At 45.9% G+C, this 21,216-nt stretch overlaps 1 protein-coding gene across 1 annotated transcript in view; it reads right to left on the bottom strand.

Annotated features, from left to right (window-relative positions):
* Positions 1-861: 861 nt before the first annotated feature.
* zgc:64106 (uncharacterized protein LOC393348 homolog) overlaps positions 862-21,216 on the bottom strand; it is a 110,338-nt gene continuing 89,983 nt past the window's right edge. Inside the window, exons 5-6 of the mRNA XM_060827940.1 lie at positions 12,699-12,808; positions 862-2,182 (exon numbers count right to left, since the gene is read on the bottom strand). Of these exons, the coding sequence (XP_060683923.1) occupies positions 1,976-2,182; positions 12,699-12,808 (317 nt within the window). The 3' untranslated portion in view covers positions 862-1,975. The remainder of the gene's footprint in view (positions 2,183-12,698; positions 12,809-21,216) is intronic.

Raw genomic sequence — 21,216 nt, 5'->3', positions numbered from 1 at the left:
TCAGAGCGCTGCTCCTTCATCTGGTGGTTGTGGAGTATAAGATCAAAAGACACAAACTTTATGCAAAAGATTATAGTGTCAAAGATTATAGAAGTTGAAGTGATATATTGAACAAACCTGGATTGTTAAGTTTTCATCTTTGAGAATGTGTTGCAAGTTTCGGTTCATTAATATGTAAATCCCAGAACTTGCTTTAAGTCACATTCTCAAGATAACTTAAGGTTTTATAAAATAAAAGGTAACTTCTCAGCTCAGACAATGTATTAAAGGTGTGAGGTTAGAGTTTGTCTGTTTCCCAATCTTGAGTCAGACTGGTTCTGTTCCCAAAATAGGAATTTATAAAGTGTTATATGGATTGACTGCCTGCAGATTGTGTGCTTTTTGAGCAAAATAGAATGAAACTGCAAATAAAATTCTGTAAATGCAAATTTACCCCATAGACTTATATGTGTATTTGTATGTATGCGTATGTGAGTCTGAGTGCATATGAGAGAGTGTGTGTTTGTGTGCGTGCTTGGTAGAGTGTGACGAAGTATAAGCCTGTGAGAGGGTGCGTGCATGGGTGTGAATGTGAGGGTGTAGTTTGTATGTCTGAGAGACAAAGAGCGTCTGTGGGGTGAAATTCCATTTGCAGAATATTTTGCCCAAAAAGCGCACAACCATAGCCAAAAGGCAGTCAATCCATATAACAGTTTATAAATTCTTACTTTGGAAATAAAACCAGTCTGACTCAAGATTGAGATACAGACAGACTCTAACCTCACACCTTTAATGCATTGTCTAACTGAGAGGTGACTTTTTTTATAAAACCATAAGTTATCTTGAGAAGGTGACTTAAAAGAAATTTTGAAATTTGCATCTTAATGAACCAAAACCTGCAACCCATTATAAAAGATTGTTATGACACAGGGTAAACCCTTCTGTTAATTTAAACCAGACACAGAAAAGCTCACCTCGCTCATAATCTGTAAAACTGAGTGACAAAGAACTACCAAATCCCACTATTTAAAAAATTAACAATTTATTATTTTACAAGAAAAATAAAACATTAAACAACAACTATCTATATTGTAAACCTCCTTTGACTTAATGATTTATCTACCTCCCACTCTACAACAATATACTGATCCGATTAAGATTTACAAAAAATTCAAATTTCAAAACCAGTCAGCTGTGTCGATTCTCCTCTGAATGTTCCACTGCAGATTTTTCTGGGTCTTCGGTCTTCTGCTACACAGATTTCATATGAACAGGTACCTTTCAGAGAGCGATTCTGCAAGCCGTCTGTGTCTGTGTGTGCTCTTTGCTGCTCTGGCTAACTGTTCAAAATGCCAGATTTTTATACCCCAAGACGTTCGATCATCTCATTGGTTTGATGTCATCAAAACAATAAAATTCAAATTTGTTTGGACTTTGGTATCTTTAGGCATAATCTAAACCGATTGGTCAAATTCGAATTTGTTGTATACCAGAGCAACAGCTCAGCTATTTATTTCACTGCCAAATGTTACATTTTTAATTTTTTTAGAATGCTCTGTGCTTGTTAAGTCCTTGCCAGCTTTCACTCTCTCTTAAAGGTAGAGTACACCTACTACTTCATAACAAGATGAAAGACTTAACAGCAATCTAGGTTTGCTCAATATATTGTTTTAATTGCATGACACTCTGATCGTTTGCTATAAATTCTGTGCCTTATGATCCTGCCCCACTAGTTACCTGATGAAAGCTAGTAATTCCAAATAAACCTGTTGGACTACAACCTGGTGTTGCGTGATTTTTAACTTTGTCAGGAATGGTCATTGTGTGGCACCTATGTGGCATGAATATTAATTGTCCATTTGTCAGCTCAAGGCTAGACAGTGCCCTGGTCTTGCTGCAAAGAGATAGAATGGAGGGCAGGAGACAGGAGGATTTTGGGGAAGTGGAGATTTTTGACAGTGGGGTTAATGCCTGAGGAGATACCTGGAGGAATCATTCACATTGCATTAACTTGACTCTTGTCATTTGCAAGGCCAGTGAATGACTCACTGACTTCCCACAGCTTTTTAGCTAAAGCTTGGTCTTGTGCTGATGGACTGGGCAGAGTGAGGGAGCAGTCACTATCGATGTACTTTCCAGAGACACCTTCCATTTCCTTTGATACAGCACAGTAGATGGGACTTACAGCTCCTTCCTCTGAAGACTGGAACAGAAGATCATTTCAAAATGTCAAGCAATAGAAGATCAACAAACCAAATTGCTCAAATATTGAATTCCAAACATCTTTGAGCATAGAAATATGTATATGAGAATGGAAAGCTATATAGAGCCAAAGATCATACAGCATGGAAACATTCCCTTTGGCCCAACCAGTCCATGCCGACTATGTTTCCCAAACTGAACTAGTCCCATTTGTCAGCATTTGGCTCATATTCCTCTAAACCTTTCCTATTCAAGCCCCGCCCAAATGTATTTTAAACGTTGTAATTGTATTTAACTCCACCACTTTCTGTTAGCTCATTCCATTTACACAGCACCACCCTCTGTGTGAAAAAGTTGTCCCTCAGGTCCCTTTTAAATCTTTCTCTTCTCACCTTATCCCAGGGAAAAGACCTTGGCTATTCGTCTTATCTATGGTGCTCATGATTTTATCGATCTCTGTAAGGTCACCCTTCAGCCTCCCATGCTCCAGGGGAAAAGGTCCCAGCCTATCCAGTCTCTCCTTATAACTTAAACTCTCCAGTTTCAGTAACATACTTGTAAATCTTTTCAGCACCCTTTCCAGTTTAACATCCTTCCTATAGCAAGGCGACCACACTGTACACAGGACTCCAAACTGTGGCCTGTCCAATGTCTTGTACAGCCGTTACATGACACACTAACTCCTGTACTCAGTGCTCTGACCAATGAAAGCAGGCATGCTAACAGCCTTCTTCATCACCTTGAAGAAAGTGAGGACTGCAGACGCTGGAGATCAGAGCTGAAAATGTGTTGCTGGAAAAGCGCAGCAGGTCAGGCAGCATCCAAGGAGCAGGAGAACTGACGTTTCGGGCATGACCCTTTCTTCATGAATGAGGAAAGTGTGCCAAGCAGACTAAGATAAAAGGTAGGGAGGAAGGACTTGGGGGAGGGGTGTTGGAAATGCGATAGGTGGAAGGAGGTCAAGGTGATGGTGATAAGCTGGAGTGGGGGTGGGGGCGGAGAGGTCAGGAAGAAGATTGCAGGTTAGGAAGGTGGTGCTGAGTTCGAGGGTTGGGACTGAGACAAGGTGGGGGGAGGGGAAATGAGGAAACTGGAGAAATCTGAGTTCATCCCTTGTGGTTGAAGGGTTCTTAGGCGGAAGATGAGGCGCTCTTCCTCCAGCCGTCGTGTTGCTATGGTCTGGCAATGGAGGAGTCCAAGGACCTGCATGTCCTTGGCGGAGTGGGAGGGGGAGTTGAAGTGTTGAGCCATGGGGCGGTTGGGTTGCTTGGTCTGGGTGTCCCAGAGGTGCTTTCTGAAATGTTCCGCAAGTAGGCGGCCTGTCTCCCCAATATAGAGGAGGCCACAACGGGTGCAGCGGATGCGGTAAATGGTGTGTGTGGAGGTGCAGTTGAATTTGTGGCGGATATGGAATGATCCCTTGGGGCCTTGGAGGGAAGTAAGGGGGGAGGTGTGGGCGCAAGTTTTACATTTCCTGCGGTTGCAGGGGAAGGTGCCGGGAATGGAGGTTGGGTTGGTGGGGGGTGTGGACCTGACGAGGGACTCATGGAGGGAGTGGTCTTTTCGGAACGCTGATAGGGGAGGGGAGGGAAATATATCCCTGGTGGTGGGGTCCGTTTGGAGGTGACGGAAATGACGAAGGATGATACGATGTATATGGAGGTTGGTGGATGGTAGGTGAGGACCGGTGGGGTTCTGTCCTGCTGGTGATTGGAGGGGCGGGGCTCAAGGGCGGAGGAGCGGGAAGTGGAGGGCATCGTCGACCACGTCTGGGGGGAAATTGTGGTCTTTGAAGAAAGTGGCCATCTGGGTTGTTTGGTATTGGAACTGGTCTTCCTGGGAGCAGATGCGGCGGAGACAAAGGAATTGGGAATATGGGATGGCATTTTTACAGGGGGCAGAGTGGAAGGAGGTGTAGTCTAGGTAGCTGTGGGAGTCGGTCAGTTTATAGTAAATGTCCGTGTTGATTCGGTCGCCCAAGGTAGAAATGGAGAGGTCTAGGAAGGAGAGGGAGGAGTCTGAGACGGTCCAGGTAAATTTGAGGTCGGGGTGGAAGGTGTTAGTAAAGTGGTCGAACTGTTCAACCTCCTCGTGGGAGCACGAGGCAGCGCCGATATAATCATCGATGTAGCGGAGGAAAAGGTGGGGGGTGGTGCCAGTGTAGCTGTGAAAGATGGACTGTTCCACATATCCTATGAAGAGGCAGGCATAGCTGGGCCCATGCGGGTGCCCATGGCTACTCCTTTGGTAGCCCCAGCTATGCCTGCCTCGTGCTCCCACGAGGAGGTTGAACAGTTCATCCACTTTACTAACATCTTCCACCCCGACCTCAAATTTACCTGGACCGTCTCAGACTCCTCCCTCCCCTTCCTCGACCTCTCCTTTTCTATCTTGGACGACCGAATCAACACAGACATTTATTATAAACTGACCAACTTCCACAGCTACCTAGACGACACCTCTTCTCACCCTGCCCCCTGTAAAAATGCCATCCCATATTCGCAATTCCTTTGTCTCCGCCGCATCTGCTCCCAGGAGGACCAGTTCCAATACCAAACAACCCAGATGGCCTCTTTCTTCAAAGACCACAATTTCCCCCCAGAAGTGGTCGATAATGCTCTCCACCGCATCTCCTCCACTTCCTGTTCCTCTGCCCTTGAGCCCCGCCCCTCCAATCGCCACCAGGACAGAACCCCACTGGTTCTCACCTACCACCCCACCAACCTCCATATACATCGTATCATCCGCCGTCATTTCCGCCACCTCCAAACGGACCCCACCACCAGGGATATATTTCCCTCCCCTCCCCTATCAGTGTTCCGAAAAGACCACTCCCTCCATGACTCCCTCGTCAGGTCCACACCCCCCACCAACCCAACCTCCACTCCCGGCACCTTCCTCTGCAACTGCAAGAAATGCAAAACATGCGCCCACACCTCCCCCCCTCAACTCCCTCGAACGCCCCAAGGGATCCTTCCATATCTGCCACAAATTCACCTGCACCTCCACACACATCATTTACTGCATCCGCTGCACCCGATGTGGCCTCCTCTATATTGGGGAGACAGGCCGCCTACTTGCGGAACGTTTCAGAGAACACCTCTGGGACACCCGGGCCAACCAACCCAACCACCCTGTGGCTCAACACTTCAACTCCCCCACCCACTCCACCAAGGACATGCAGGTCCTCGGACTCCTCCATCACCAGACCATAGCAACACGACGGCTGGAGGAAGAGCGCCTCATCTTCCGCCTAAGAACCCTTCAACCACAAGGGATGAACTCAGATTTCTCCAGTTTCCTCATTTCCCCTCCCCCCACCTTGTCTCAGTCCCAACCCTCGGACTCAGCACCACCTTCCTAACCTGCAATCTTCTTCCTGACCTCTCTGCCCCCACCCTCACTCCGGCTTATCACCTCACCTTAACCTTCTTCCACCTATCGCATTTCCAACACCCCTCCCCCAAGTCCTTCCTCCCTACCTTTTATCTTAGCCTGCTTGGCACACCCTCCTCATTCCTGAAGAAGGGCTTATGCCCGAAACGTCGATTCTCCTGTTCCTTGGATACTGCCTGACCTGCTGCGCTTTTCCAGCAACACATTTTCAGCTTCTTCATCACCTTGTTTACTTGCGATGGCACTTTCAAGGAAAGTGCCCCTAGGTTTGACAACACTCCTCAGGACTCTACCATTCACTGTGTAACAAAAAGCAGAAGCTGCAGAAACATGCACATTCCTCAGAATTGGTAGGTCAAGGTTTGAACCCAAGCCCCATCAGAGTCTGGATCGACTGCCTTAAACTACCCGACCATGCTGCCCTGAAACTTGTGTCCACTACACTCGTGTGGAATGTGTATAGGAGAACAGAAAGGTATATATAGTGCACAGAAACTCAGTCTTGCAACTCACAGCTGATGAAGTGGATGAAAGTGGAGACAATGAATGATTTCAAAAGGAAATTGCGTAGGTGTCTAAAGAAAGAAACCTTTAGAGTTAGGGGCATGGAGGAACAGAAGAGAGCTGGCATAAAGTCAATGGGCCAAATGAACTCCTTCTGTGTTATAGTGAGTTCAATACCATAACTGAAAGCATAAATTTATCTAAACACTTTGTGTCGAACTAATTTCATGAGGTTTTTTTCTTTTTTAATTATTCTTTCATGGGATGTGTGGGCGTTGCTTGCAAAACCAGTGTTTTCTGTCCATCCTGTGCTTTCCAGAGTCAACCACATCACTGTGGGACTGGAGTCACATGGAGGCCAGACCAGGTGAGAATGGCTGATTTCCCTAAAGGACATTAAAGAACCAGATTAATTTTACAAGAACCAATTATGGTATCGTGGTCAATATTGCTAAAACCAAGTGACAGTTCATGGTTTATTCATTGAATTTACTCAGCTGTCATATTGGAATAGAATCAGTGTCCCGATACCAGGGTGAGGTCCAAAACAAAATTGATGTTTTAAGTACAGAAAAGCACCAAAAAAAACCTAATGAGGTTTTTTTTTTAAGTTCATTCACAGGGTGAGGGCATCACTAGCTAGGTAGCAATTATTACTCATCAGACAGGACTGTTCAGAGTCAACCACATTGCTGTGGGTCTGGAGTCACTTGTAGGCCAGACCAGGTAAGCTTGGCAGTTTCCTTCCCTAAATGAATTAGATGGGATTTTCCTGACAATTGACAATGGATTCATGTTCGCCATTAGACTTTTAATCCCAGATTTTTAATTGAATTCAAATTCCACCATCTGTTATGGTGGGATTTGAACTAAGGTCCCCAGGATTTCTGGATTAACAGTTTTGCGTTTGGACTACTAGTCCATGGCCTCCCCTAGACTAGCCTTAATATCAAAGGAATGGAATTGGATAAGAGGCGGGTGGGAGTCATACCTAACCCTCATTAGACCACATTTGGAGAGATGTGAGTTGTTCTGAATATCAGAAGATTGTACTGTATCAGTGTGGGAGAGAGCACACAGAAATGACACCTGGATGTTGAGTTATGAGGAGAGATTGTACAAAGGAGAATTTTACAAGAGTAGTGAGGGGGTGGGAGGCAGGAGGGTTTTAATCAGAGTTATCAAAACATTAAGGGGAATTGACAGGATGAACAGAAAATACTTCTGCTGTTCCCACGGTCAGACATTTCGGGAGTGAATTCAGGAAAGCTTTCCGCAGACAGTGGACAGTAAAGGTTTGGAACTCTCCTATATGAGTGACAATCGGCTGCGAGCCCAACTGCTTGTATAAAATCACAGAATCAGAGAGATTCACAACACCGAAACAGGCCCTTTGCCCCCCCTCATATTCAAACCAGTCAGAAACAACCGCCTAATGATTCTAATCCCATTTGCTGGCCCTTGGTTCATGGCCTTGTTTATCACATGATATGGAAGAGCCGGTGTTGGAGTGGGGTGGACAAAGTTAAAAATCATACAACACCAAGTTATAGTCCAACAGGTTTATTTGGAAGCACTAGATTTTTGAGCACGCGCGGTCCTGTTGGACTATAACCTGGTGTTGTGTGATTTTTAATTTTGTTTATCGCAAGTGCACATCTTACTCCTTCTTCAATGTGATGAGGGTTTCTGTCTCTCCCACCCTCACAGGCAGTGAGTTCCAGATTCTCACCACCCTCTGGATGAGAAAGGTTTTCCTCACATCCCAGCTACACCTTTAATTACCACTCCCTGAATTGATCTCTCCATCAAGGAGAAAGGTTCTTCCTGTCAATCCCATGTCCCTCATAATTTTATACATCTCAAACACATCCCCTCTCGATCTGCTCTGCTCCGAGTAAAGCAACTCCAGTCTATCCAATCTCTCTTTCTACTACCTTTATTTAAATGGACAGGAGCCAAAGTCAAGTGACTGGGTTGACACCACAGATTGACCGTGTTCCCATGAGGTGGTGAAAGAGTTCAAATGGCCTCTTCCTGCTTGTAGCTTTCAGCATGTTATGAGGATGTAAATGGTGGCACAGACATATAAGACTTCTCTTTCTGAGTTACCAACACACCGACAATGACCAGGAACTGAGTACTGCCTCTGGCCAGTGCACCAGCAGCTTCCTATGAGCTCTGACCTTGAAGAAGAAGATTCCAATCAGGTTGAAGATAATCCTCAGGATTATATTGTAGTTCCGCAGAATTTCCGACATCACCACTCCCGGGTGGACAGCATTCACTGTCACTCCTGGAGGAAATCGGGGGGGGGGAGCGTCAGACACAATCCCAACACAAAGCCCATTGACAAACCCAAATATCCAACATCCCCCCCACCCTCCACCCCCATGGCCCCCACCAAGTCGCTGTGATTTCTACTCAACCATTTGGCTTCAGGTTACAGAGACAGGCCACTCAGCCCATCATATTGATCCAAACTCTCTCAAAGAAGAAAGCAAAATTATCCCCACCGCCCAACTCTCTCCATAGGGAGGGGTTAATGGTTCATGGAGGGGCTCAGTGATTTGGGGGAGGGATTAATGGTACATAGGATGACTGCTTTGGGAAGTTAATGCTCGGGGGGGGAGGAATATTTTTATGGGGTTAACACTTCATGGTAGTTGGAGTTAATGCTGAAAGACAATTTTCCCTGGTGGTTGGGTTTTGAGTGAGAGACTTTAGTCCCAGTTTAGGAGCGTGGGACCCACCCACGTGGGACTAAGATGAGGCAAAACAGTCTGCATTGGGGAAGCAACTTTGGATCATTCAGGAGGTAGAGAGGATTATTGAGGAGAGTTATGAAGGTAGTTACTCCATAGCCATGTGAAGAAGATAGATGGATTACCGTCACGGGTAGGAAAGAGAACCAGCAGGCAGTGTGGTGGCTCCCCTCAGCAACAAGTATACCGTTTTGGATACTGTTGGGGGAGATGACTTACCAGGGGTAAGCAGTGGAGCACAGGTCTCTGGTGCAGAGTCTGCCCCTGTTGCTCAGACGGGCAGCAGGGGGAAGAGGAGCAGAGCATTAGTTATTGGGAACTCCATAGTTAGGGGGACAGATAGGAGGTATTCCGAGAACAAGAGTTTTCTACAGGCCTCTGAATTGTTCCACGGATGTAGAGGATAGAATAGCAAAGATGATTCTCGGTAGGAGTGAGGGTAACAGGGTAGTTGTTATGGGGGACTTTAACTTCCCCAATGTTGACTGGGAATACTATAGTGCAAGTGCAAGTAGTTTAGACGGGTCAGTTTTTGTTCAGTGTGTGCAGGAGAGTTTTCTGACACAGTATATAGATAGGCCAACAAGGGGAGATGCCACATTGGATTTGGTACTGGGAATGAACCCAGCCAGGTGTTAGATTTGGGGATAGGTGAGCACTTTGGTGATAGTGACCGCAATTCAGTTATGTTTACAATAGCAATGGGCAGACAGGTATATACAGCAGGGAAAGAGTTATAACTGGGGGAAAGGCAAATATGATACGATTAGGCAAGATTGAGGATGCATAGGATGGGGGAAGGAAACAGCAGGAGATAGACACACTTGAAATGTGAAGCTCATTCAAGGAACAGCTACTGCGGATCCTTGAGAAGTATATACCCATCAGCAGGGAGGTAGTTGTCGAGAGAGGGAGCCGTGATTTACTGAAGAAGTTGAAGCTCTTGTCAAGAGAAAGAAGAAGGCTTATGTCAGAATGAGGCGTGAAGGCTCAGTTAGGGGGCTTGAGAGTTATAAGTTAGCCAGAAAAGCTCTAAAGAGAGGGCTAAGAAGAGTCAGGAGAGGTCATGAGAAGTTGTTGGCAGACAGGATCAAGGAAAACCCTAAGGCCTTCTATAGCTATATCAGGAATAAAAGAATGACCAAAGTAAGATTAGGGCCAAACAAAGATAGTAGTGGGAAGTTCTGTGCAGAATCTGAGGACGTAGGAAAAGCGCTTAATTAATACTTTCGTCAGTATTCACACTGGAAATGGGCAATGTGAGTGAGAATACGGAGGTACAGGCCATTAGATTAGATGGGATCGTGGTTGACAGAGAGGAAGTTGTAGCAATTTTGGAAGATCTGAAAATAGATAAGACCACTGGGCCGGACGGGATTAATCCTCGAATTCTCTGGGAAGCCGGGGAGGAGATTGCAGAGCCTTTGGCTTTGATCTTTTTATCATCATTGTCGACAGGAGTAGTGCCAGAAGACTGGAGGATAACAAATGCTATTCTGTTGTTTAAGAAGGGGGGGCGGGGGGCGGGACAACCCTGTTAATTATGGGGTTGTGGGTAAGGTGTTGGAAAAGGTTAGAAGAGATAGGATTTATAATCATCTGGAAAGGAAAAATTTGAGTAGGGATAGTCAACATGGTTTTGTTGACTATCCCTCGCCTTATTGAGTTCTTCGAGAAGGTGACAAAACAGATGGATGAAGGTAAAATGGTTGATGTGGTGTATATGGACTTTAGTAAAGGCATTTGATAAGGTTCCACACTGTCGGCTATTACACAAAACACGGAGGTTCGGGATTGAAGGTGATTTAACGTTTTGGATCAGAAATTGGCTTGCTGAAAGAAGACAGAGGGTGGTGGTTGATGGGAAATGTTCATCCTGAGCTCAGTTACCAGTGGTATACCGCAAGGATTCGTTCTGGGGCCACTGCTATTGTCATTTTTATAAATGACCTGGATGTGGGCATAGAAAGATGGCTTAGGGAGAAGGATGGGTTAGTAAATTTGCAAGGTAAAAACAAGGACTGCAGATGCTGGAAACCAGGTCTAGATTAGTGTGGTGCTGGAAAAGCACAGCAGTCAGACAGCATCCATGGAGCAGGAAAATCGACATTTTGGCCAAAAGCCCTTCATCAGGAATAGAGGCAGAGTGGATTACACATCTTTCCATCCTACCTCCTGCAAAAATGCTATCCCAATTCTTCCACCATATCTGCTCCCAGGAGGACCAGTTCTAACACAGAACACATCAGATGGCCTCCTTCTTTAGAGACTGCAATTTCCCTCCCATGTGGTGAATGCATCCCTCCTAGGTAGCAATTATTACTCATCAGACAGGACTGTTCAGAGTCAACCACATTGCTGTGGGTCTGGAGTCACTTGTAGGCCAGACCAGGTAAGCTTGGCAGTTTCCTTCCCTAAATGAATTAGATGGGATTTTCCTGACAATTGACAATGGATTCATGTTCGCCATTAGACTTTTAATCCCAGATTTTTAATTGAATTCAAATTCCACCATCTGTTATGGTGGGATTTGAACTAAGGTCCCCAGGATTTCTGGATTAACAGTTTTGCGTTTGGACTACTAGTCCATGGCCTCCCCTAGACTAGCCTTAATATCAAAGGAATGGAATTGGATAAGAGGCGGGTGGGAGTCATACCTAACCCTCATTAGACCACATTTGGAGAGATGTGAGTTGTTCTGAATATCAGAAGATTGTACTGTATCAGTGTGGGAGAGAGCACACAGAAATGACACCTGGATGTTGAGTTATGAGGAGAGATTGTACAAAGGAGAATTTTACAAGAGTAGTGAGGGGGTGGGAGGCAGGAGGGTTTTAATCAGAGTTATCAAAACATTAAGGGGAATTGACAGGATGAACAGAAAATACTTCTGCTGTTCCCACGGTCAGACATTTCGGGAGTGAATTCAGGAAAGCTTTCCGCAGACAGTGGACAGTAAAGGTTTGGAACTCTCCTATATGAGTGACAATCGGCTGCGAGCCCAACTGCTTGTATAAAATCACAGAATCAGAGAGATTCACAACACCGAAACAGGCCCTTTGCCCCCCCTCATATTCAAACCAGTCAGAAACAACCGCCTAATGATTCTAATCCCATTTGCTGGCCCTTGGTTCATGGCCTTGTTTATCACATGATATGGAAGAGCCGGTGTTGGAGTGGGGTGGACAAAGTTAAAAATCATACAACACCAAGTTATAGTCCAACAGGTTTATTTGGAAGCACTAGATTTTTGAGCACGCGCGGTCCTGTTGGACTATAACCTGGTGTTGTGTGATTTTTAATTTTGTTTATCGCAAGTGCACATCTTACTCCTTCTTCAATGTGATGAGGGTTTCTGTCTCTCCCACCCTCACAGGCAGTGAGTTCCAGATTCTCACCACCCTCTGGATGAGAAAGGTTTTCCTCACATCCCAGCTACACCTTTAATTACCACTCCCTGAATTGATCTCTCCATCAAGGAGAAAGGTTCTTCCTGTCAATCCCATGTCCCTCATAATTTTATACATCTCAAACACATCCCCTCTCGATCTGCTCTGCTCCGAGTAAAGCAACTCCAGTCTATCCAATCTCTCTTTCTACTACCTTTATTTAAATGGACAGGAGCCAAAGTCAAGTGACTGGGTTGACACCACAGATTGACCGTGTTCCCATGAGGTGGTGAAAGAGTTCAAATGGCCTCTTCCTGCTTGTAGCTTTCAGCATGTTATGAGGATGTAAATGGTGGCACAGACATATAAGACTTCTCTTTCTGAGTTACCAACACACCGACAATGACCAGGAACTGAGTACTGCCTCTGGCCAGTGCACCAGCAGCTTCCTATGAGCTCTGACCTTGAAGAAGAAGATTCCAATCAGGTTGAAGATAATCCTCAGGATTATATTGTAGTTCCGCAGAATTTCCGACATCACCACTCCCGGGTGGACAGCATTCACTGTCACTCCTGGAGGAAATCGGGGGGGGGGAGCGTCAGACACAATCCCAACACAAAGCCCATTGACAAACCCAAATATCCAACATCCCCCCCACCCTCCACCCCCATGGCCCCCACCAAGTCGCTGTGATTTCTACTCAACCATTTGGCTTCAGGTTACAGAGACAGGCCACTCAGCCCATCATATTGATCCAAACTCTCTCAAAGAAGAAAGCAAAATTATCCCCACCGCCCAACTCTCTCCATAGGGAGGGGTTAATGGTTCATGGAGGGGCTCAGTGATTTGGGGGAGGGATTAATGGTACATAGGATGACTGCTTTGGGAAGTTAATGCTCGGGGGGGGAGGAATATTTTTATGGGGTTAACACTTCATGGTAGTTGGAGTTAATGCTGAAAGACAATTTTCCCTGGTGGTTGGGTTTTGAGTGAGAGACTTTAGTCCCAGTTTAGGAGCGTGGGACCCACCCACGTGGGACTAAGATGAGGCAAAACAGTCTGCATTGGGGAAGCAACTTTGGATCATTCAGGAGGTAGAGAGGATTATTGAGGAGAGTTATGAAGGTAGTTACTCCATAGCCATGTGAAGAAGATAGATGGATTACCGTCACGGGTAGGAAAGAGAACCAGCAGGCAGTGTGGTGGCTCCCCTCAGCAACAAGTATACCGTTTTGGATACTGTTGGGGGAGATGACTTACCAGGGGTAAGCAGTGGAGCACAGGTCTCTGGTGCAGAGTCTGCCCCTGTTGCTCAGACGGGCAGCAGGGGGAAGAGGAGCAGAGCATTAGTTATTGGGAACTCCATAGTTAGGGGGACAGATAGGAGGTATTCCGAGAACAAGAGTTTTCTACAGGCCTCTGAATTGTTCCACGGATGTAGAGGATAGAATAGCAAAGATGATTCTCGGTAGGAGTGAGGGTAACAGGGTAGTTGTTATGGGGGACTTTAACTTCCCCAATGTTGACTGGGAATACTATAGTGCAAGTGCAAGTAGTTTAGACGGGTCAGTTTTTGTTCAGTGTGTGCAGGAGAGTTTTCTGACACAGTATATAGATAGGCCAACAAGGGGAGATGCCACATTGGATTTGGTACTGGGAATGAACCCAGCCAGGTGTTAGATTTGGGGATAGGTGAGCACTTTGGTGATAGTGACCGCAATTCAGTTATGTTTACAATAGCAATGGGCAGACAGGTATATACAGCAGGGAAAGAGTTATAACTGGGGGAAAGGCAAATATGATACGATTAGGCAAGATTGAGGATGCATAGGATGGGGGAAGGAAACAGCAGGAGATAGACACACTTGAAATGTGAAGCTCATTCAAGGAACAGCTACTGCGGATCCTTGAGAAGTATATACCCATCAGCAGGGAGGTAGTTGTCGAGAGAGGGAGCCGTGATTTACTGAAGAAGTTGAAGCTCTTGTCAAGAGAAAGAAGAAGGCTTATGTCAGAATGAGGCGTGAAGGCTCAGTTAGGGGGCTTGAGAGTTATAAGTTAGCCAGAAAAGCTCTAAAGAGAGGGCTAAGAAGAGTCAGGAGAGGTCATGAGAAGTTGTTGGCAGACAGGATCAAGGAAAACCCTAAGGCCTTCTATAGCTATATCAGGAATAAAAGAATGACCAAAGTAAGATTAGGGCCAAACAAAGATAGTAGTGGGAAGTTCTGTGCAGAATCTGAGGACGTAGGAAAAGCGCTTAATTAATACTTTCGTCAGTATTCACACTGGAAATGGGCAATGTGAGTGAGAATACGGAGGTACAGGCCATTAGATTAGATGGGATCGTGGTTGACAGAGAGGAAGTTGTAGCAATTTTGGAAGATCTGAAAATAGATAAGACCACTGGGCCGGACGGGATTAATCCTCGAATTCTCTGGGAAGCCGGGGAGGAGATTGCAGAGCCTTTGGCTTTGATCTTTTTATCATCATTGTCGACAGGAGTAGTGCCAGAAGACTGGAGGATAACAAATGCTATTCTGTTGTTTAAGAAGGGGGGGCGGGGGGCGGGACAACCCTGTTAATTATGGGGTTGTGGGTAAGGTGTTGGAAAAGGTTAGAAGAGATAGGATTTATAATCATCTGGAAAGGAAAAATTTGAGTAGGGATAGTCAACATGGTTTTGTTGACTATCCCTCGCCTTATTGAGTTCTTCGAGAAGGTGACAAAACAGATGGATGAAGGTAAAATGGTTGATGTGGTGTATATGGACTTTAGTAAAGGCATTTGATAAGGTTCCACACTGTCGGCTATTACACAAAACACGGAGGTTCGGGATTGAAGGTGATTTAACGTTTTGGATCAGAAATTGGCTTGCTGAAAGAAGACAGAGGGTGGTGGTTGATGGGAAATGTTCATCCTGGAGCTCAGTTACCAGTGGTATACCGCAAGGATTCGTTCTGGGGCCACTGCTATTGTCATTTTTATAAATGATCTGGATGTGGGCATAGAAAGATGGCTTAGGGAGAAGGATGGGTTAGTAAATTTGCAAGGTAAAAACAAGGACTGCAGATGCTGGAAACCAGAGTCTAGATTAGTGTGGTGCTGGAAAAGCACAGCAGGTCAGGCAGCATCCAAGGAGCAGGAAAATCGACATTTTGGCCAAAAGCCCTTCATCAGGAATAGAGGCAGAGTGGATTACACATCTTTCCATCCTACCTCCTGCAAAAATGCTATCCCAATTCTTCCACCATATCTGCTCCCAGGAGGACCAGTTCTAACACAGAACACATCAGATGGCCTCCTTCTTTAGAGACTGCAATTTCCCTCCCATGTGGTTAAAGATGCCCTCCAACGCATCTCATCTACGTCCTGCACCTCTACCCTCAAACCCCACCCCTCCAACTATAACAAGGACAGACTCCCTGGTCCTCACCTTCCACCCTACCAACCTTCGCATAAACCACATCATCTGACGGCATTTCTGTCACCTCCTAATGGATCCCACCACCAGAGATATATTTCCCTCCCCACCCCGTTCCCTCTGTGACTACCTGGTCAAGTCCACGCCCCCCAACAACCCATCCTCCTCTGCTGGCACCTTCCCCTGCCACCACAGGAATTGCAAAACCTGTGCCCACACCTCCTCCCTCACCTCCATCCAAGGCCCCAAAGGAGCCTTCCACATCCATCAAAGTTTTACCTGCACATCCACCGATATCATTTATTGTATCCGTTTCTCCCGATGCGGTCTCCTCGACATTGGGGAGACTGGACACCTCTTAGCAGAGCGCTTTAGGGAACATCTCCAGGTCACCCGGACCAATCAATCCCACTGCCCCATGGTCCAACATTTCAACTCCCCTTCCCACTCTGCCGAGAACATGGAGGTACTGCTCCACCGCTGCTCCCTCACCACCAGACGCCCGGAGGAAGAACGCCCCATCTTCCGCCTTGGAGCACTTCAACCTCAGGGCATCAATGTGGACTTCACCAGTTTCCTCATTTCCCCTTCCTCCACCTCACCCCAGTTCCAACCTTCAAGCTCAGCACTGCCCTCATGACCTGTCCTACCTGCCAATCTCCCTTCCCACTCATCTGCTCCACCCTCCTCTCTGACCTATCACTTTCATCCCCACCCCCATTCACCCATTGTACTCTATGCTACTTTCTCCCCAACCCCACCCCTCCTCTCATTTATCTCTCCACCCTGCAGGCTCCTTGCCTCTATTCTTGATGAAGGTCTTTTGCCCAAAATGTCAATTTTCCTGCTCCTCGGATGCTGCCTGACCTGCTGTGCTTTTCCAGCACCACTCTAATCTAGTAAATTAGTAGATGACAGTAAGGTAGGCAGAGTTGTGGATAATGCCAAAGAGTGTTGTGAGTTACAGAGGGACATAGATAAGATGCAGAGCTGGGCTGAGAAGTGGCAGTTGGAGTTTAATGTGGAAAGGTATGAGGCAGTTCATTTCAGAAGAAGTAACAGGAATGCAGAGTACTAGGCTAATGGTAAAATTCTTGGTAGTGTAGATGAGCAGAGAGATCTCCGTGTCCAGGTGCATAAATCCCTGAACATTGCCATTCAGGTTGATAGGGTTGTTAAGAAGGTATATGGTGTGTTGGCGTTTATTGGTATGGGGATTGAGTTTCGTAGCCATGAGGTCAAGATTCAGCTGCACAAGACACTGGTAAAACCGCATCTGGAGTATTGTGTGCAGTTCTGGTCACTGCATTATAGGAAGGATGTTGAAGCTTTGGAAAGGGTTCAGAGGACATTTATCAGGATGTTGCCTGGTATGGAGGGAAGGTCTTATGCGGAAAGGCTGAGGGAACTCAGGCTGTTTTCATTAAAGAGAAGAAGGTTGAGAAGTGACTTAATTGAGACGTATAAGATAATCAGAGGTTTAGATAGAGTGGACAGGGAGAGCCTTTTTCCTCAGATGGTGAAGGCTAACATGAGGGGACATAGCTTTAAATTGAGGGGTGATGGATTTAGGACAAGATATCAGGGGTAGTTTCTTTACTCAGAGAACTGGAACTGCCTGCAACTGTAGTAGACTTGCCGACGGTAAGGGCATTTAAATGGGCATTGGACATACATATGGACAATAATGGAACAGCATAGGTTAGATGGGCATGCAATTAATTTCACTGGTTGGCACAACATTGAGGGCCAAAGGGCCTGTACTGCACAGTAATGTTCTATGACTATGCTCTGTGCTCTACGAGGCAATGGCCTAGTGAGAGTATCACTAGGCTGTTAATTCAGAGCCCTGGATCACATTCTGGGGACTCAGGTTCAAATCCTGTCATGGCACATGATGGAATATGAATTCAATAAAAACATCTGAATTTAAGAATCTAGTGATGACCTTGTACCTGTTATCAGAAAACCCCGTCTGGTTCACTCACATTCCTTAGGGAAGGAAACTGCCATCCTTACCTGGACTGGCCTACATGTGACTCCATATCCACAGCAATGTGGCAAAAGTAAGGTCTGGAGAACATCAGAACCAGGAGCAGGAGTAGGCCGTCTGGCCCTTCGAGCCCGCTCCACCATTCAATAAGATCAGGGCTGATCTTTTCATGGCTTCATCTCCACTTAACTGGCCTCTCATCATAACCCTTATTTCCTTCACTGTTCAAAAATCGTTCTACCTTTTCCTTAAAAACATTCAGTGAGGGAGCCTCAGCTGCTTCACTGGCCAGGGAATTCCACAGATTCACAACCCTTTGGGATAAGAGGTTACTCCTTAGCTCCATCCTAAATCTGCTCCCCCTTATTTTGAGGCGATACCCCCTAGTTCTAGTTTCACCCCCACCCCAGTAGAAACAACCTCCCTGCTTCTATCTTATCTATTCCCTTCATAAGTTTATTTGTTTCCATAAGATTCTTCCTCATCCTTCAAAATTCCAGTGAATATAATCCCAGCCTACTCAGTATCTCCTCATAAGCCAACCCTCTCAACTCTGGAATCAATCAAGTGAACCTCCTCTGCACCCCCTCCAGTGCCAAAAACTTCTTGCTCAAGTAAGGAGACCAAAACTGCATGCAGTACTCCAGGTGTGGCCTCACCCTGCACATGCTGCAACATAATCTCCCTGCTTTTAAACTTAATCCCTTTAGCAATGAAGGACAAAATTCCATTTGCCTTCCTAATTATCTGTTGTACCGGCAGACCAATCTTCTGTGATTCATACACAAGGACACCCAGGTCCCTCTGCACAGCTGCATGCTGCAATTTTTCACCGTTTCAATAGTAGTCCATTTTGCTGTTATTCCTATCGAAATGGATAACTGCACATTTACCAACATTGTACTCCATCTGCTGGTCCTTTGTCCACTCAGAGAGTCATAGAGATGTACAGCACAGAAACAGACCCTTCAGTCCAAATCATCTATGCCTAACAGATATCCTAAATTAATCTAGGCCCATTTGCTAGCACTTGGCCCATATCTTTCCAAACCCTTCCTATTCATATATCCATCCAGATGCCTTTTAAGTGCTGTATTTGTACCAGCCTCCACCACTTCCTCTGGCATCTCATTCCATACACGTACCACCCTCTGCGTGAAAAAAGTTGTCCCTTAGGTTCCTTTCAATCTTTCCCCTCTCACCTTAAACCTATGCCCTCTAGTTTTCCCCACCCCAGAAAAAGACCTTGGCTCTTCATGCCTCTCATGATTTTATAAATTTGTATAAAGTCACCACTCAGTGTCCGATGCTCCAGGGAAACAGCCCCAACCTTTCAGCATCTCCCTATAGCTTAAACCTTCCAACCCTGGCAACACTCTTGTACATCTTTATGAACATTTTCAAGTTTCACAACATCCTTTCTATAGAAGGGAAACCAGAACTGAACACAGTATTTCAAAGTGGTCTAACCAATGTCCTGTACAGCCGCAACATGACCTCCCAACTCCTGTACTCAATACTCTGACCAATAAAGACAAGCATACTAAACGCCTTCTTCACTATCCAATGTACCTGCAACTCCACTTTCAAGGAACTATGAACCTGCACTCAAACGTTTCTTTGTTCAGCAACACTCCCTAGGAACTTACCATTAAGTGTATAAGTCCTGCTAAGATTTGCTTTCCCAAAATGCAGCACCTCACATCCAAATTAAACTCAAACATCATTCCTCATCCCAATTGCCCATCTGAACAAGGTCCTGTTGTAGTCTGAAGTAACCTGCTTCACAATCCACTACACCTCCAATTTTGGTGTTACCTACAAACTTACTAACTGTACCTCCAATGCTCACATCCAAATCATTTACATAAATGACAAAAAGCAGTGGACCCAGCACCAATCCTTGTGGCACACCACTGGTCACAGGCCTCCAGTCTGAAAAACAACCCTCCACCACCACCCTCTGTCTTCTACCTTTGAGCCAGTTCTGTATCCAAATGGCTAGTTCTCCCCGTATTCTGTGAGATCTAGCCTTGCCAACAAGCCTCCCATAGGGAACCTTGCTGAACGCCTTACTGAAATCCATATAGATCACATCTACTACTCTGCCCTCATCAATCCTCTTTGTTACTTCCTCAAAAAACTCATTCAAGCTCATGACGCATGATTTCCCATGCACAAAGCCATATTGACTATCCCTAATCAGTCCTTGCCTTTCCAAATATACGTAAATCCTGTCCCTCAGGATTCCCTCCAACAACTTGCCCACCACCGAGGTCAGGCTCACTGGTCTATAGTTCCCTGGCTTGTCCTTACCATTGTTCTTAAACAGTGTCACCACATTAGCCAACCTCCAGTTGTCCGGCACCTCACCCGTGACTATTGATGATACAAATATCTCAGCAAGAGGCCCAGCAATCACTTCTCTAGCTTCCCACAGAGTTCTCGGGTACACCTGATCAGGCCCTGGGGATTTATCCACCTTTATGCATTTTAAGACATCCTCTTTCGTTGTGTGGCTGGACAGACCCCTAAAATTGGGGGATTTATGATGGATTTAATGAAAAATGGATAATAAATAAGGCATACTGGGAAATTGAGACAAGCCTTGACTGAAGTGACTGTGTTAATAAACGTGCTGCAGAGTCCAGGGTTACAGACAGACACGATGCAACTGACCTAGCAGATGCAGACAATATAATATACACTTTTTTTCCTTTATTCATTCATGGGATGTGGACATCACTGGCTCGGCCAGCATTTGGTGCCCATCCCTAACTGCTCAGAGGGCAGTTAAGAGTCAACCGTGTTGCTGTGAGTCTGTAGTCGCATGTAGGCTAGACCAGGTAGGGATAGCAATTTCCTTCCCTAAAGGACGTTTGTGAACCAGATGGGTTTTTCCAACAATCGACAATGGATTCATGGCCATCGTTAGACTCTTAATCCCAGATTTTTGTTGAATTGAAATTCCACCATCTGCTGTGACAGGTTTCGAACCCAGCTTCCCAGAACATTGCCTGGTTCTCTGGGTTAACAGGATCGAGAGTGTGGTGCTGGAAAAGCAAAGCTGGTCTGGCAGCATCCGAGGAGCAGGAGGATCGACATTTTGAGCACAAGAGCTGATGCCTGAAATGTCGATTCTCCTGCTCCTCGGATGCTGCCTGACCAGCTTTGCTTTTCCAGCACCACACTCTCAACTCTGATCTCCAGCATCTGCAGTCCTCGCTTTCTCTCTGGATTAACAGTCCAGCAATAATACCACTTGGCCTTCACCTCCCCCAAGTGAATTTGTATTGAATGAATCAATCTGAATGCCATCCCTCAGGCAATCAGAAACGTCAAATTGTTTACCAGACACAGGGGCACCTCACATCCTTATTTGCAGAGGGCTACTGACCAATGAGCACCAAACTTCCCCACGAATGGATATCCAAGGGCCAGCCTGTCATCAACATGTCAACGCTTGGTTGGGTCCAACCGATCAGGGCGATCCAGCCCTGATCAATCTATTGGGGGACACTAAAGATCCTTCCAAAAGGCCGCAAACAACTACTGAGTGTAAGAAT

The sequence above is a fragment of the Hemiscyllium ocellatum genome, chromosome 1 (assembly GCF_020745735.1).
Source record: "Hemiscyllium ocellatum isolate sHemOce1 chromosome 1, sHemOce1.pat.X.cur, whole genome shotgun sequence".
Lineage (NCBI taxonomy): Eukaryota > Metazoa > Chordata > Chondrichthyes > Orectolobiformes > Hemiscylliidae > Hemiscyllium > Hemiscyllium ocellatum.
Note: the sequence above shows the minus strand (reverse complement) of the source record. Positions and strands in the feature narration are given on the sequence as shown.